The 17,966-nt window shown below is 57.8% G+C and overlaps 1 protein-coding gene across 21 annotated transcripts in view; it reads right to left on the bottom strand.

Annotated features, from left to right (window-relative positions):
* Positions 1–17,966, bottom strand: part of CACNA1C (calcium voltage-gated channel subunit alpha1 C) — a 551,559-nt gene that overhangs the window by 407,728 nt on the left and 125,865 nt on the right. For all 21 annotated transcript variants that reach the window (XM_057556043.1, XM_057556040.1, XM_057556042.1 and 18 more), the window contains exon 3: positions 15,500–15,605. In XM_057556043.1, the coding sequence (XP_057412026.1) occupies positions 15,500–15,605 (106 nt within the window). The remainder of the gene's footprint in view (positions 1–15,499; positions 15,606–17,966) is intronic.

Below are 17,966 nucleotides of genomic sequence, written 5' to 3'. Positions count from 1 at the left end.
CTAGAGGCCCAGGTCAAGACCCCCGACCTGCTCTGCTTCACTCTTACATTGCACCAGACTCTGACCCAACCTGCAAGCTCCAGGCAGTCACACCCAGGGCTGAGCACCAGCCCCCCTGCCACACGGGGGGCCCCCCTGGCTGACGCGGAGGCTGCTGGCCCGTTTCCCTCCCTCCGGCCGGATTCCGTCACCACAGCTCTCTGCCGCCCACCCTCCTCGCTGGGTCCCTGCTCCTGCCACGTGGTCTCTGCGGCCCAGACCCCCCACAGCCTGGATCCTCCCCCGGCCTCCGTGACGCGTAAGGCTGGGCTGGTTCCTTCCACGCTGCCTGCTCTCGGGATCCCTGAGCCGCTGGCAGTGCCCACGTGCCCCTGTTCTGGGGTCTGCCCCAGCCTGGACCCACACACAGCCTGCGGGGCTGGGCTCCCAGGCCTAGGCCCCACCTGCTGCCCTCAGCCGATGCCAGCCTCTCCCCGGGCATCTCAGGCCACTGTCTCTTCCCCCAGAGCAGTCCTGATCCCAGAAACTTTCTGCTGTGGTGGACAGTTCATAAACGGTGAGGAAAATTAAGGGATTGTTGAAAACCAGGAAAGGCAGCGGCCTACTCTCTGCTCCTAGAAGATTCCTACGGCTGGGCTTTTCCTAGACGCCTGCTTTCCAAACACCATCAGCAGAGGTAACTCTTGCAGTGGAAACGTTAAATGGGTCGTGGGCTTTTTAAGTGCGTCCAGGAGAAAGAACTGTGACATTCCGTACTGCTCGCCAGGCCTGTCTCCCCTCTCTTCTTGCCAGGCCTGTCTCTCCTCTCTCCTCGCCAGGCCTGTCTCCCCTCTCTCCTCGCCAGGCCTGTCCCCCTCTCTTCTTGCCAGGTCTGTCTCCCCTCTCTCCTCGCCGGGCCTGTCCCCCCTCTCTCCTCGCCGGGCCTGTCCCCCCTCTCTCCTCGCCGGGCCTGTCCCCCCTCTCTCCTCGCCGGGCCTGTCCCCCCTCTCTCCTCGCCGGGCCTGTCCCCCCTCTCTCCTCGCCGGGCCTGTCCCCCCTCTCTCCTCGCCGGGCCTGTCTCCCCTCTCTCCTCGCCGGGCCTGTCTCCCCTCTCTCCTCGCCGGGCCTGTCTCCCCTCTCTCCTCTCCGGGCCTGTCTCCCCTCTCTTCTCGCCGGGCCTGTCTCTCCTCTCTTCGGCTGGGAGCCTGGAATGGACGCACACCGGCCCAGCAGGCATCTGAACACGTGCGTTTATCCGAGCGTTTCCAAAGGGTCAGGAGAACAAAGCACACGGTCCCAAGACAGGTCAGAGCTGCCCTTTCTTCCTCGGCCTCAGACATTCAAACACCCTTTGGGAGGTCTCAGGTCCAGCAAACTCAGCAGTTTCCAAGTTTATTCCACATAAGGCCCAAATGACACCTGGCAAGATTTCTGCCGCTGCTCAGGTGGCGGCCAAGACCACATCTTCCCAGATGCAAGACATCATTGCCCAGAGAACCCTGGGAAAAAGCCAGTCCCCTGTGGCATCTCCCCTGGAAAGGCGAAGAGCAAATTTCAGGGTTGGTCCAGACGGGGGGCCCCAAGGCCCGAGGGAGGGAAGCCTCACTGCTGGGCTCAGAAACACACGCCCTCCCCTCCTTGGGCCCCTTTGGGGACATATCTGGGGGGGACGTGGGGGCAATCACTCCGTACACTGGAAAGAACAAGCGCTCAGAGTCACACGGAGCGTGGTTCAAACCCCCGCATCCTCCCTGTGTGGCCCTGGCTAGGTCACCTCGCCTCTAAACCTGCTTCCCTGTTTGCAAACTAGAGCTGGAAACTGCAGAGTTGTGGACTCGCTGCCACAGTTAGGGTTCCTGGCATGGGACACCTGCTCCAGAATTATAAGAGTGGTGGCCGTTATTAGTCAGATTAAAGGAAGATGTGACTCAGGATGCAGGGACAGTAATACCAGAGCCCTGCCCTGGCAGCGGAGAGTCTGGTTAAACACGCCAGTGGGAACGGCGGGGTCAACACATGAGCAGCGGCTAGAAGACACTCGCGTTCCGGCGCTCCTTGCCCATAAGCAGGATCAGTGTCTCCATGGCAGGTCCTTTCAATGGAATATTTTAATATGAAGGCAGAGCTGATGCTTCCAAAGAGGCTGTCAGGCAGGAGGGAGTTCATTTCACGAGAGATTTACCCGAGATTTCTCAGGTCATGCGGATGATGGGTTTGCTGCAAAGTGATGTATGTGGGCTGTTTCCCTGCTCCTTCTCTGCTCTAAAGGCCCTTCAGAGACTTCTTTATGATTTTATAATGCTAATTCCTTCAGAGAGTTTTGAAAGATTTGACAGGTTTTATATAAGTGTGTGTGTGTGCACGCGCGTGTGAACATACAAACAATAAAAAAGCCCCAGAAGTTGCACAAACGCATCCCCACGTCCAGCATCCTCCTAACTGTTCCCAGATGTGCTGACGGCACGTCGCTTTCCAAGGGGACCCCGCATGACCGACGCTGGTAATCCGAGGACTGGGAGTCAAGAACACAGAAACCCGTGTGTTCAGGGTGAATTTTTCAAAATGATTCGCCTGGGAGAAAACCTGCTGCCTGTTTAATTACCCAGAGACATCCCCCAAAGTCCTGGGAAGGCAGCCGAAGCCTCCCTTCACTTTGTAATTCACATCTTGTCTCCTGCCAGTCTGGCCATGGTGCTTTCATGATTTCCTTCTAGATTCCTCTGTCTTGAGACATGCTTTCTCTCCTCTCTCTGCCCCCCACAACCCCGCTCCTCCCGGGAATCCTGAGCCTCATTCCACTTTTCCCTCCATCATCTCACCTTCCTGCCTTCTCTCCACGACGAGTCAGTGGAAATGATCTAACACTCGCCACAAAGAGGCAACCGTCCCCAGGAAGCGTTTAATAGCACATAACTTTGGTGAAGCCCCGACACCAATAAAGCCAAGGGTCTGCTGTCCCGGATTTGGCATTTCAGGCCCCAAGGTTACCCGAGGAAGCTGTCTCAGTAACCCTCTGTCAGATGCACGTCACACAGGACGAAGGCACCATCTGGAAGGAGCCAGGCAATGGCAGGTTTACCTTCACCTTCTCCCCCGCTGCGCCCTGCTGCCATCTGCCCCGCCTCTCTGGTCGGCCCCTCTTTTGAAATCTAGCCTAAACTGCTCAATTCCTTTGGAGCTTCTGAAACACTGAGCGAGAGAATCTCAGCGTCTTGGGGCCACCCTGTCTCCATGACCTGTGCTCGTTTCCCCGGATGCCATCCTGGTTCTCAAGCCTGAATCGTGTCGACGTGGAGACGGGAAGACGGGGTGGGTGTGCTGACGGGACTTCCAGTGACGTGAATGTGCCTTGGTCCCAGGGGACCCGTCTGCCCTCTGCCCACGTCTGGGTGGACTCTGGTTGCCCTCCCCCCGCCCCCCACGTCCCCCAACACCTGGCCCTACGTGGGTCCCGTGAACCCTTAGACCTTTACCGTGAAAGATTCAGGGCCTGAAAAGCCACATGCAAATCACCACAAAACGCCTCTGAAAAAGGAGGAAACGGGGACGAGGGGGTCAGGATGGGGTCTCGTGATGCTCTCCCCACCAGCAGGTAAACAAGATGCGGGGTTGAGAGCAGAAAGCCATCTCTTCAAGCTTAATGGGACAACGGATAATTAAACACCATCAATGAGCAGAAACGTGGAAGGGCTTTCCAGATGGTTCTGCGTCTGTCTGGACCCTGCCCTTCCCAACGACCTCCACCCTGGGTAAGGAATCCTGTGCCCTTTGTTATCTTTTCACACGAAATCCTGACTCCCCACCAGCCCCCCTGCCCCCTGCCTAACACAGCTACTTAGCAAATACTTATTTTACTAATGACGATCTCAAGAAGGTGATTCTGATTCTGATGATTCTGACGATTCCTGACAACGACTAGAATTTTGGAGCAAGAAAGGCCTGGACAGGCTCTGAAGCACCCCGACCCCCATCTCTCATGGCTTTATGTGATTCTCTCGTGGAGCCCCTCACCTGAATCAGATCCTAAACCCCTCAAGGGCGGGGACCCTGCTTGCCCCCCCACTCCGCCTGGTCCCCGGTCCGCAAGCCCATGGTACCCGAGCGGTGACAGAGCCTCGGGGTGACTGCACACCCTCTCTCCTTTGTCACCAGCCCACAGCAGAATTCAGAGGCACTGGGTAATCAAAACAACGACACTTTCCATCTGAATAACGCCTCACGGTTTTCAAAGGGCTTCTAGAAGCATCCTCTCCGATGAGAGGATGCTCCCCTCGGGCAGCCCACCCGTAAGTTCAGCACAGTTCTCGCCGAGTAGCAAGTGGAAACCGCGGCCGGGGAGGCTGGGAAGCTGCAAGGGCAGCGCGTCTGGTCCCCGCTGGCAGCTGCTCCAGGCACGGGGCCACCGGGCAGGGCCCACTGGGAAAATCCAGGCAAGAAACACAATCGCAGGGAAACCCACAGCTGAGTCCAAACCCCATGCTCTGCAGCACTGGGTGTTTATAGCCACGAAGCCCACCCAGCGACTCCCCACGACGGCTCCGTGATCCGAAGCCCCCGCCCGCTGCCTGGCGTGTCCACAGATGGTAGTTGAGTGAGCAAAGGATAAAACAATAAATGAACATGCAAAAAAATGAATAAACCAACAGTACAGGGTGCGTTGTCACTGGAAATGTAACCAAGAGATGTCGGTCGAATCTAAGGGATCCGCACGTTTAAGAAAAGCTGATTTGATTTATAGACTCACAAATGTCTGAGATAAAACAGCTCTAACGTAAGCAAAGGCCACCAGAGTAAACAAAGAATTTTATTATTTCTCTCCAAGAGGCCAAACCCAAGATGCTTACATTGGAGAAAAGGAAAAGAAAAAAAATTATTCACGCAGAAAACCCTCCTGATTCCAGAAGGATAAAAATGACTATAAAAAAATTTTTTTTTACAAAAATGAACAAGCTTTACTAAAAATGGGGGCTACAGGGAGAAAAAGAGGACTTTGGCAACTGAGGATTTCAAATCGTCCTGAGAGGTAAGAAATGACGTCAGGCTGCATCTTCCCGACAGGAAAACACGCTTTAAACGCAGGAACCTTTGTGTATAATTGAGTTTCCTGCTGAACAGACCTCGCAAAGTGGCAGTGAGGCGGGCAGTCTGATCGGTTCTGCCCTCCCAGAATCCTCTCCTTGTACCTGAGGACCGGTGTGACCCTCCTTCAAGCGGCCACAACTAACCCTTCCTCCTCACTCTTAACCCCCTTGATTCAGCAAGCCTCAAGTTTCATCATCTAGGGGCCGCTTCGGCAGGATTACCAATCCCACCATCGACCCTAAAACATTTTTTTCATCACAATTTAAGAGACTCTATGATACAGCTCCCCCTTCCATGCAATCGAGTGATCCTAAGTTTGGGTTTTGTTCTTTCGGTAGCGTTAGCAAAATATTTACTTACAACAAACGTAGTCACACCTGAACATAAATATTTTAGAGACCAATCATAACCAAACAATTCATTTTTTAATTAGATGCCAGTACCTCTCGCCCTTAGAATGATGCCTTTCGAGGGCATCTGTCTTAAGCACAGCTGCCTCTTACATGTAGCAGGTGCCCAGTGAGGAACTGCTGGGGAACGAATGCTGATCACGCCAAGGATGGTCTTAAGACTGACCTTTGGGAACCCATGTTTATATGTCAAAGCCGTACCTTCTGCAAGGAATTCTACTCCTGTTGTTCTGACCCGGGATCCCGTTACTCCGACCACAGGTCTAGCCAATTCCCCCACAGGCTTTGGGCTTCACTTGAGAGCAACTTCTCCCAGGAAAAGCTTTTCTATCACTTTTCCACCCTCCAGTTCACATGAATCACTGTCTCTAGGGCCTTCACTAATCATGCTAGAATCTCAGAATCCTACATTTAGCCCCTCACTTTCCCCGACGTCTTAGCTCTGCTTTCCCCACACTTGTGCACGGACGCTTTTGCCTCGTGAGCCCAGCCGGCACTGACCACGGGCGACAGCAGGCCTCAGCTCATCTGCGCTTGGACGGACCAGCCCCCCAGCTGACCATGGTCATCGTCCTCAAACGCCGCCACACCAGTGATTACAGATTTACAGTCAGATGTCTGCAGGCAACTTTAAAGTGAAGACACACTTGCAGCATATAAGTAGCACGTCCTGCTGGAGGAGGGGCAGGGGGGACAGGAAGTCAAAGTTTGGGACCAGCATCCCCTCGGGCATAACTAGACGGCCCCACAGACGCAAAAGCCAGGAACCCCACGTTAAACTCTTCTCCCCAAAGTCCTCTAAAGTTCCCCCCAGTATGCCATCTGAGAGGAGCACAGGGGACACCAAGGGTTGCCCTGATTTTCCTTCTTTGTGGTGGATTCCTAGCAGTAATTTTGTGCACTGATGATCCCCCGCCCCCGCCAGCCTGTGCGGGCCTCTCATTCATGTGCTCTTGGGTGGCCTGGCAGGGGACGACCGGGGGCCACCTCTGGCCCCCTCGCCTTTCTCCGTAAGGCCTGCCCGTCCCACCAGCGCCCGCAGGGCCTGACCGGGGTGAGTCCAGCCCCTGGAAGGACCTGCAGAAGCCCGTGCAGCCCCTCCGGCCCCTCTGGCCAGGCCTAACCCTAACCCTTACTCTCCAGGCCTCACCCTGTTCCCAAGGACTCAGAGGCAGGCCCGTTCTGACCGTGCCCACGGGCCCAGAGCGTGGACGGACAAGCCCGCGTTCGCGATGGTTCCGTGTGTTTGAGGAGGCCGGGCGGGAGGCAGGGCCAGGCACAGGGACCCTTGCAGCCGCCCCTGCTGCGCTGGGGACCCGGACCAGTGGCCCACGAGGGGTCCCACGCGTGGGGAGGGTCCCCTCCTGCCACTCTCGGCTCCACAGGCTGTGGCCGTCCTGCTGCATCCAGCCTGGAAAGGGCAGGAACTAAATCCGGAGCGTGGCTCTGAGCTCGCTTGCATCCCTACGCCACCTTGAGAGGAGGCCGAGGGAAAGTTCACAGGAGAAGATGCCAGGAAAGGGGCCAATGCGCCAGGCAGAGCGTATCTGTCTGTTCCCATGACAACAGGGGCGCCCGTCATCGTGAGAACTCAGCTCCACCCGTGGCCGCTGGCATTTCCATCCTCTCCTCCGGGCCCAGCCTCAACTGCACTGTGAGAGGTACCAACCCTTTTGTTCACAGCCGAGAAGCCTCGAGTCCGGGAAGCAGAGCGACAAGCCCGCTTGCGATGGAGCCGGAACGCGGGTCGGTGACCCCAGCTCGGCCCCGTCACACCTGCCTGTGCTGTGGGCACTGCAGCCCCTGCTCCCCGCCTCCCACGCCTCCTGGACGGCGCCGGCGAGGGGCTCCAGGGCTGCCCCCCCCGACCCACAGACACAACACCCCCTGCGGTCACTGGTGAAGAGACCCCCCCCGTCTGTCACACACACGTCGGGTGTAGGCCTTGCGGGGTCGCGGGGCGTTAAGGCTCGGGAGCCGCACACCTGGGCTGGAACCCCAGCTCCACCGCCTCGTAGCTGTGCGGCCTGGGGCAAGTTAATTCACGTCTCTGGGCCTCATTCTCGTCCTCTCTAAGACGGAGCGGCTCTAACAGTCCCGTGGTCTCCGGGGGGCACTGAGAGGACCAGGTGAGTTAACACTGACTCCGAACGCTGTCTGCAGTACAGAGGGGACGTTACTATTATTACTAGTTGCATGGCAGACCTAACAACTTCAGTCACACAGAAACCAGTAAGAACAAAGGGAATAAAGAGGGGAAAGGCTCCCGAGAAGCCGAGATCTATGTTCTCAGATGCAGAAATTACAGTGAATGCGCTCTGTTCGTAGTGACCTGCTCAGTCCACTCTCTCCTCCCTCTGCACACACCGGAAGGGTCTGCTGACCCAGTGCCAGGCCCGGAGGAGCGGGCAGTGCACATCCTGAGGGCCGGGGCCGAGCCGGCAGGCACCCGCGGCAGTCGGGGTCCCTGGGAATCACGCAGGGCCCCTCCAGACGCCAGCTCTGGGGCCCGGAGCACCCTCCATCCTCCCGACGGCTTCACAGCAGGCTCAACGCTTGCGGTGCCTAAAGGCGGCACAGCCCCGAGAAAGGATGCAACATGCTCGGAACTTCCTTTAAAGGATCCAGGGATTTGGATGTTATATTCGAGAAAGGCTTTCCTCCAATATACTTAAATTAAGAGGAGCTTGGTGCAGGAAAGGGGTTCCATTACCTAGAGCGTGAATGTATGTATGTTGTGTGTATAGAACGTTTCCCCCCAAATGAAAACAAATGGATAAAATGGAGCGAGAGGCGCCACACGCTTAGACTTCAAAGCCCTGTCCGGGCGCAAGCGCGGAGCAGGCGGCGTCTCTCCCTCTGAAACCTTTCGGGAGGGGGAGCCCCCGCCCATCGGAGACGCCTGGTCCCTGGTGCGGCCACCCTGCCGCACCGGCCGCCCCACGCTGCCCGTCCTCTCTTCTGAGGACGCCGGTCCTCGGGGCAAATCTTCTCTGCTGTGGGTGGTTCTAAGCCGGCGCCGTCTGTGACGGCGTGGGGAAAGGAGGCACCCCCCTGCCCGGTCCAGGGAGCCCTGGCACCTGAGCACACCACGAGGCAGCTGTCGCCTGAGGGTTAAGGACACACGCCTGCACCCACGCCGCAGTGTCTGCGTCTCCAAGCACATCATCTCCCTTCCCTGAGAATCAGCATCCTCGTCTGTGAAATGGGACAACAGGAAGGTCTCGTAGGGTCCTCGTGATGCTCAAATGACTAAGACGCACACGGCACTGGGGTGTCTGCACGTGGAGCAAAGGCATACACAGGGCCCATTGTCACTTGAGTCAGAGGCTCCAAGTTCCACAACACAGTCATTTGTGTAACTCTGGTTACCCGGCATGTACCAAATTTATTGTGCAACAGAACCAAGCTGCTTTTTTTTTAAATACCAGTTAATGTCGACCCAGGCAGGGTGTTTAATCTTCGAAGTGTCTTCCCATCCCCATCCCACGCTCACGGCAGCCCCGCACGACGTTCCAGGGAACAGGGCAGGGGCCACCACCCCCTCACACGTGAGGTCACGTGACACTTGGCCCTCACTCCCCAGTCGCTTTGCTCCTCTGAACTAAAGGGACACCATCTGGCTGGGTCTGTCCGCTCCCCCGTCCACTCACTCAACAAATATTTATCAAGAGCCTGGCACGTGCCTGGCCAAAGGCACCGGGGCCGGGGCAGCATCCGGTGGGGGGGGGATGAATGCTCCACCCTCAAGAAAACAAGTAAGTAGATATGATCATTTACTCTTGTGGGGATTAGAAGCCGTGTTTGCAAAGCACTGGCTCCTGGTGGCCACTCGGCAAAGGTAATTATTACGACTAGGCAGGTTTCCAGGCCCCACCTGCCGGAAGAGCGACAAACAGAAAGGTTCAGGGACTGGTGGGAGGTCCCCAGGCCAGGCCTCTGTTCCCAGGCCAGCGCCCGCAAGCCCGGCCCCAGAATGGCTTACAGGTCACACCTTACGCCCACGTTCCACCCAGAGCCGCTCCGTGGACCCTCGGGGGGGCGGGGGGGTCCCTCAGCGAAGCACCCTCCCGAGGCCCGCGCGCGGCACTGGCTGTGATGCGGGCCCGGCTGGCTCACTATCCGCCATCACCTGTGCGTGCGTTTCACGCGCCTGGTCGGTGCAGAGTGAGCGTCTGGTGCCTGGGGACCACACCTGCGCGAGAGCGGCCCCAACTCTCGTCTGCCGCGAGTGTGACTCGAGCAAACCCCACGATGAACGAACGCCCAGCTCACGGCAGGAGGACGAGGGCCAGAGCCCGCATCCCTGCTCGCTCCCCAAGCACGCGGCCCAACCCATCCCGGGGCTCAGGCGCCCTAAACGCGGACCCTCGGGGCATCCTCAGCCCAGCACAGCCTGGAAGGGGACCCCACGGGGACCCCAGAGGCTCGGGCATGGCCGGCCCCTGAGCTGACCGGGAGGGACACAAGGTTGTTCCAGACGCAGTCACTGTGTGTGTGTGTGTGGGCGAGGGGAGAGGGTTGGCCCCTCAGGCCACCAGGGCAGGGCTGTCCCTTGGGGCCCTTTCTCTAGCCACGAGGCCTCTCTGCTTCCCCCCCGTGCAGTGAGACCGTGGGGTTGGGCAGCCCAGATGCCCATCTCCCGGGCGAGGTGTCCAGAAACAGCAGCCTCTGGGTCTCCTTGCCCACAAAAGCTCTCCCAAAGGGCCCGGGGTGACCTCTCCAGGACAGGACGGAGGCCCCCAGTTTCCGGCTGCAAGCTCTCCGGGCAGGTGGCGCTCGTAGCCTGTGCGGGCACTGCCCTAAGGGCCCACGGGCCTTAACTCATGACCCGCCCACCCAGCCTCGGCTGTCCCCGTTTCGCAGCCGAAATGGGAAACCCGACACCCCAGCCTTCTCCCCGGCACTTGAGGGGGGCCCCTCTGACGAGCCCCCTGCAGCGCCCCGCCCCCGGCCCCCCATGACTCCTTCTCTGGCCTCTCCTCCTCCCCACACCTCCGGGTAGGGCCTGGCTCTGCCTCCAGAAAGTACACAGCCCTGTTCTCTGCACAAGGTCAAATGCCAAATATGTTCTCTTAATATTCCAGCCCAAGCCAAGTCTGCATGGACTTCAGGGTTTGCAGGGAGCTGGGAGTTTTCCACACGCGATGAGTCTGCCCTGCCGGCACCAGAGCTCAAGACACATCATCCGATTTACCTGCAGGGCAGCGGCTACCCGAGGGAGGGGTTCGCGGCGCTATTTACACCGGATGCTCTGCGCGCCAGGTGGCCCTGCCAGTAACGAGTGTGAATAATGCAGAGAGAGACGTCGTGTCATGGGCCACTTCATGTTTCCCTCTGCTCCACTAGCACCAGGAAAAGATAACAAAGTGGACGGATTTGGGTGCAACGGCGTACGTTAAATGGAGCATAAAACAACCAGACTTTTACTTAAATAATGAGAAAAAGACTTTAAAAAAATTCCATACTGGAACACTTTTCATCTCCTGGAAAGAGGAGAAAGTAAAGCGCTAGGAAAACAAGGGGGATTGTCCTCAGCAGGTGGAGGAGGGAAGGGATGGAGAGAAGGGAGCCGTGAGCGAGCGGACCCCCGGGGGTGTGAGGGGACCTTCTCCTCCTTGCCTGCGAGTGTCTGTGCTCGACAGATTATTCCTGAACCCCACGGAGGGGAAACCTCCGGGCGGCCGATGTGTTCCCTCTCTCTGTCTGGATCTAGAGAGAGCCAGGGGAGAGGGCTGACACGGACCCACTCACAGGACAGCCAACGTGCTGGTCGCTTTTCCCAAAGAGCAGCCCGCGGTCCCCGGCAGCAGGAGCACGGGGGGGGGGAGCGCGTTAGACACACCGACTCCCGGGCGCCCGGCCCGCTGGGCTCCGCAGGCGGGGCCTGGGACCCTGCATTGTAGCCTCCACCCAGGTGATCCGTAGGCACTGAGGTCCTAGGGCCTCTGCTGTAGATGCAGCACCATCCCCTCCTCAGAGCAGGACGCTGGAACTGCAACTTCTTGTTTTAAAAAAGCTATGAGAGTCACGGGAGAATTCTCAAGCTTCATCTCAGGGGCCCTGACGTGATTCGGGGGCCGCGTGCTGGCACGACAAGAACATTCTGGCGGGAGTGTTTCAGTCCTCAAAGCTCAACAAAGAGCCGCCTGCACCCCCTGATGCAGGGCCCCCGAGGCTGCAGACAGGACCGGCGGCCCCTCCTCCACCCAGAGCCCGGAGACCGCTCTCTGCACGGTCGGCCTTGAGCTGCCAGAAACGCAAGGATGAACCACCACCCAGCCCCTCCTTATGTGTTCAGATGTCTGTTCCTTGAGCTTCAAAGGCTCTGTCTCCTCAATTTCTCTCCCACTCTCGCTCCTCCCCGTCCACCCACCCCGCACAGGCCCCGCCTCTCCCTCTGCACCTGCCGCAGGTGCAGAGCCAGGCCCGGGGCTCCTTCTGTCCGTCCCCCCTCCCCCTCCCTCCAGCACGAACTGTCTCCGGAGTCCTGACCCGCACCTGTCCTGTCCAATGTCTCCTCCTGCGTCTTACACGGGCTCCTCACGTAACCCCGAACTGTCCCCCTCAGTCCCTGCCCCTTAAATGTGGCCTTTCCCCTGAAGTCCTTCCGCTGGCTGATGGTGCCTCGTGACCCCTGTCACCCCCACGACAAGGAATTTTAAAAATGCATATTCCTGGGCCATGCCGCAGAACTACTAAATCTGAGTCAGATCTTCCAAAACGTTGCAGTCGGTGTATTTCAAGCTCTCCAGGCTTTTATAATAACCAAGCGGGGTCAGGAGTCACTGGTCCACGGGCCTCGCTCATGTAGGAGATGCTGATCCAAGCCTTTGGAGCTGGAGCCATAAGTCTAGGAACGATTTACGTAGAAAGTGAATGAAAAGCTGCAGGAGTAACTGAGCTCACCAAGGGAGAGAGCAGAAAATGAGATGGGCAGGACAGAACCCTGGTAAAAAAGTTCCCATAGATGCAGGAAAAGAAGCTAGAAGACACAGGGGAAATGGGAAGAGAGGTAGCAGGAGACTAAATAATAGCTGTGTCCCAAAGCCACAGTTTTGGTGAAAGTTTTGCAAAGGGGCCTCTGACCACAGAAAACGCCGCCATGAGAAGGAAGAAGGGGCGGGTCCAGATCACGACGCTCCTATTGGTTGATCCTGACCCATCAGCCAACGTGGGTTTTGCTTGGTTGTTTGTGTGTGGGGTTTTCTAACACCCTTGGCCGTCCAGTCGGTGGCCCGCTGTGCCCCAGGGAAGCTGTGACTTCGTGGCATGCACAGAACGGGAGTTGGACTGAGGCCCCTGAGGTCCAGGGGCAAAGGTCAGGGCACAGTCAAGTCTGGAAGACCCCAGAGGAGTCTTCTGGGTGGGGCTGTTCCAAAGATCCCAAGATGAGACACAGGAGTGTCACTGAGGAAACAAGAACCAGTGAGGCCGGGGGCACCCTCGAGAAGGGCCCTGAGATCTTCAGGGTGTCCCCAAACCCACCGCTCCAGGAGCCGCCAGGGAGGCCTGTACCTGGGGACCTCGCGTGCTGGGGTACATGCTGCCTGCATGACCCAAGTCCAAGGCCCTCCTAGAAGGAAGGGGCATGGCCATTGGATGCACCATGCCAAGGGCAGTCTGTCCCCTCGGCCCCATAACACAGTGGCCCTAGAGAGGCCCCAGGACGAAGCCACAAGCCCAGGGAAGGGGAGCAAGGTGCCGAGGAGAGGGCAGGAAGGACCCAGCAGAGGCAATGCAGACCCTTCCTCAGAAAGATTAAAGTTAAAATATTATACTTGCATGTACACATGCACCCACCAAAGGAAGTTCAGGGACAGAGCTGGCAGAATGAGGCAAGTGCATCTGTGTGTGTATCTGTGGGTGTGTCTGTATACGTTTCTGTGTGCGTGTCTGTGTCTATGTGTGTGCCTGTGTACATACATGTGTGTTTCTGTGTCTGTGTATATGTATGTGTCTGTGTGTGTACATATATGTGTGTCTGTGTCTGTGTATATGTGCATGCCTGTGTGTGTGTGTCTGTGTACATGTATGTGTGTCTCTGTGTCTGTGTATGTGTAGGTATGTGTGTGTGTGTCTGTGTGTGTTTAGGATGGAGGAAACCCTGCATCTTCTGAGCACGCTTCCTTAATTTACTGTTACCGCCCAACCCGTGGCTTGAGAGAGGCAGCAGCTGCCTTAGCAACTGGAACCCCCTTCAAGCCCCCATGCTCTCCTGTGCACCCCAAATTCCTAGTATGAGGTCCCCCAAGTACTGACTGCCCCCCACTGCCCTCCCTCCATCGTGTGGCCTCGCCCTCATCGGGGAGGACGGAGGAGCGACCAGCGGGGCAGCCTGGACGGGCCTGGGCTGGTGCTGCCAGTACTGTACCCTTTATTCAAAGCAGCTTTACTGGTACAATTTACACACCAGGAAATCTGCCCGTTGTGAGCGTATGACCTGCGATCTTTAGTAAAAGTCCACAGTTGTGCAACCATCACCCCCGCCTAGTTTCAGAGCTCATCCATCACTCTGTGGAGTGTTTCAAAAACCACGGCCCCTCCCCTCCAGCCCGGAGGGCGTCCGGGGACACCCTGCTCTCCAGCCCGGAGGGGTGGGACCAGCGGCCCTCGGTCACCCAGCGCGCCCACCTGTACAGCCCCCGGCGGCCCTGCTCATCCTCCCGGACTCAGGGTGAGGGGCCGTCTCCGGGGCTAATGACAGCCCCCTCCTCGGTGCCTCGGCCCAGAGCTGACCCAGAGCCCCACTGGCTTCCAAACGCCCCGGATTCCTTTTCTAAGTGCGCAGCCGCAGGGCTCTGGGGAGGACGGGTGGGAGGGGGGAGGTGACACTCGGGGCAGAGGTAGCACCACTGGAAGAGGCCCCTGCTTTCCTAGGGGCCCTTTGGGACACCCCTCTTGTATTTCTTTTGACACAGCAAAGATGTCCTGCCTGTTAAGAGACAAGGTCACGCCTCAGCAGGCCGCGTGGATTGGGCCGGTGCTCCGGTTGCCGTGTCGTCACTAGGCTTGAGGGCCGGCTCCGGAGCCTGACCCCACGTGCAGCCCAGGCTCACCGTGACAACCGGGCGACGGCCGTGAAGTCTAAACGGGCATCGGACGGACAGCCTGATGGGGCCAAAAAGAAATGTTGAAGGCTAAAAAGCAGAAGAACTGACTCTCCCGTGACATCACAAGAAGCCAGCGACAGCAGAAGGAGGCCCGGTTCCCTCCTGCTTCTTCCAGAAACTATCACCAGACAGTCCTGGGTCACCAGAGGAAGCAACCGACGACGGCGGAAGATGAGCTTTTTGGGGGTCACGTGAGAAGCTTCGGTGTCCTGGCAGGGGAGAGGAGAGGGGCAGGACTTCCCCCCAAGCCTGCAGCTGAGGCATCCCTGGGCGTCCGACTCTGCCAGCTGCATTCCAAGGCTCTCCTCCCATGCCCAGACGGCGCAAAGGCCTTTGTGATGACTTCACGCTCAGCCCAAAGTAAACACCCTCCACACTTTTTCCATGGACACATTCTAACCCCAAACTGCCAGCACCGGCCTCCCAACCAACCAGATGGAAAGCCGCCTTTCCCAAGAACAGAAAACCTTTTTAACTAAATAGTACATCTTGGCTGCAAAAGCAAACTTTCCTAAAAGCTTCCTAGAAATTACTTCTCGTGCACCGATCCTACAGATCACCTGAGCGAACCTCACCAGCGGAACGAAGGCCCTGGAAACAAACACGATGGAGGATCCAGAAGGCACACACGCTCCCGCAAACACCTGCCCTTCAAGGCTGCAGGTGTGCTGAGCACCCCCAGGCCGCCGCCCAGAACTCACACTCACGTGCGCCCTGCTCACAACCACCTGACTGCAACAGTATCTCTCAAAACGGGCCGAGATAAGACAGGTGCCCATTTGAATAAAGAGCTAGAGCCCTCGGGATCCAAGCTCGGCTGGCTTTTGTACCATCAAACACGTTCCAGCTTGAATCCACGTGATCCAAGCTCAGTTCTCCGCCGATTCGGAAACGCAGACGCAACAGTGCACTTACCAGGTTGGAGTTGGTGGCGTTGGAGTCGTCCTCTGGAAAGGGAATATAGATCGCTAAGGCCACACAGTTGGCAAAAATGGTCAGTAAAATAATGATTTCAAATGGCCTGGGAAGGGAGTTAAGGAAGTTAATGCCACGTAAGCACCAGTGAGACAAACATACACAGATAGATGTTTCAAAACTGAATCAAAGATTCGTCGAATCTTGTTTAAACAATACATTCCAAGCCCCTTGTATTCTGAAAAGAAACATATGCCTTGTTAAGTGCTTCTAATGGGCCCCCGCCAAAATTTTCCCTAATATGTCAAAAGCAGTGGAGGCCAGGCGCGTGCCAGAGTAAACACAGGTTTCTAAAACTTCTTTCCCCTTCTTTTATTTATTTAGATTTGCCCTGGACTTCATTTTCCCTCATGTGTGCTCAGGGTTGCTTTGAAAGATTGAGGCCTGCTCCAGCCAGGGCTCGCCACCCCCAGCGGCCCGCACCGGGGCCCGACCGAGCCTGGCGGGGGAGAGGCGGACCCCCTGGGATTCAAGGCAGAGACCTGACTTGAAGACGTTTCAAGGAAATTTGGAGATAGGATTTTCAATCTTTTAACTTTAAATTTGGAGTCTCTTTTTTCTTCCTCCTTATTCTCTGCTTGCGAAGAGCCTGAAGGTGGCCAGGGGCTCTGGACGGCCAGGAGTACAGCACCGTGTGCTGTGCACGCGGGGGACGGCAGCTCCGTGCAGGGGCCCAGAGCCCCTTCAGTCTGCGGAGGCCCTGCCTGCGGTGAGGTGGCCGGTGTCCCAGGGCCTCTTGACTTGCCCGCGGGTTGTGCCGGGCGCTGGAGGGGATAAGCCAAGGTTCGCCCCCCCGCCCCAGCAATCAGGGAGGTCCTTGTGCCCGGATTTTCTGCACCAAAATATCAGGGCAGACACATTCTCGAGAGAAAAATGAGCAACTGTGATAACAGCCCTTCCACCCTGCACCCTCAATTGAAGGCCAGAGAAGGGGGCTTCGGAAGAAGGGCCCAGTTCATGCTCTTCCAGCCCCATCTCCCCACCTCCCAACACGGCCAAGTTTCCAACCTAGTCTGTGGAGCCTCATAGGAAGAGGAAGAGAAGGAGGATGGCCATTCCTGGAGAAAGGGACCACCTCCATCTCCGGGGAAACCTGCACTCACATAGCTAACGAATCCTGAAGCAGGAAGAGACCTTGGAGATGGTCTGGTCCAAATTCCTGAGGCCCAGAAAGCCTGAGAAACGTTCCCGAGACCCACATCAGGCACTGACCAGCCAGGACCAGAACCCAGACCTGTGGCCACTGCGTCCACTGTCCACTCCTCTGCCACGGACGGCCCCAGACCTGTGTCATCAGGGCAGCTCGGGGCCTGGAAGGAAGCGGTGATTCTCTAGTCCGGGGCCTCCCGGCTACAGGTCCCCTCGGCCCCAAGGGCAGAGCTGGGGGTCCACTCACCCAGCATGCCCCACAGACACTGTCGTCGTCTGCGTGTGCCTTGATGTCCAGAAGATGGCCTGCAGTGCACCGCCCAGCTCCCCAGCTGGACAGACACAGAAAATTAAACCACCTCTCCCAGACCCGAGCTGGCCAACAGCAGAGCCCGGTCCGAACCAGAGCTTCTGACTCATCTTTTCCACCAGGCCGTGCTGCCCCCTGAGCTGGCCGAGGACGCGTGGTGAAGACGGGATGCTGGCCGAGAGGAAGGCCCGGAGCTGACACTGACCGAGTGCTCGCCCCGTGCCGGCCCTGCTCTGACCACACTACCCGAACTCTGGGGGGGCGGACACTTATCACCCCGCTTCTACGCAGGGAAGCTGAGATGTCAACGTGCCCAGAGTCACATGGCTTGGGGTAGGATGGGGTCAGACCAGAGAGCCTGGCTCCGGAGTCTGAGCCTGTCAGGAACATTCTACGCTGATCCACTCCGAAGTCACCCTGAGCGTTTTTAGGAAGCTGGTTCCTCTAGACCTCCTCCCACACGGCCTCCTCCCTCTCACCCTGTCCCCACCTGCTCGGAGAAGCGACACTCAGCCCCAGGCTGGCAGCTTCGTTCCCATCATCTGGCCCCTGTGGTCAAAGTCAGCTTGTCACCCTCCCAGGTCGGTGACGGCTAAGCCCAGGGCGTCTCCGGCTCCGTTGCTCACCCCCAATTTCAGGCTCTCCATCCATCACCTTACGGTAAATTTCGGGGCTACTGCTGGGGAAGAGAAGGTGCGAAGAAACCACTCGGGCACGAAAGAAACTCTGCAACGTGGAGGAGCCCACTGTGGGCTGGGTGTTCAGGCCCAGGTCGGGTCCCCCTGTGTCCCAGCCGGGCCGGGTGGCATCCTCTAAACATCCTCCAGAGCGTTCTCTTCTGCACTCTGGGCTCACGGGGAGCAGGCCGCCTGGACCGTGGGTTTGGATTCGGGGCACCTGGATCTGAATCCCAGCTCCACCGGTTGCCAGCGGCGTGGTGTGGGCGAG

This window comes from Balaenoptera acutorostrata, chromosome 11, assembly GCF_949987535.1.
Source record: "Balaenoptera acutorostrata chromosome 11, mBalAcu1.1, whole genome shotgun sequence".
Taxonomy (NCBI): Eukaryota; Metazoa; Chordata; class Mammalia; order Artiodactyla; family Balaenopteridae; genus Balaenoptera; species Balaenoptera acutorostrata.
The sequence above is the reverse complement of the archived record's forward strand: the minus strand, read 5'-3'. Positions and strand labels throughout refer to the sequence as shown.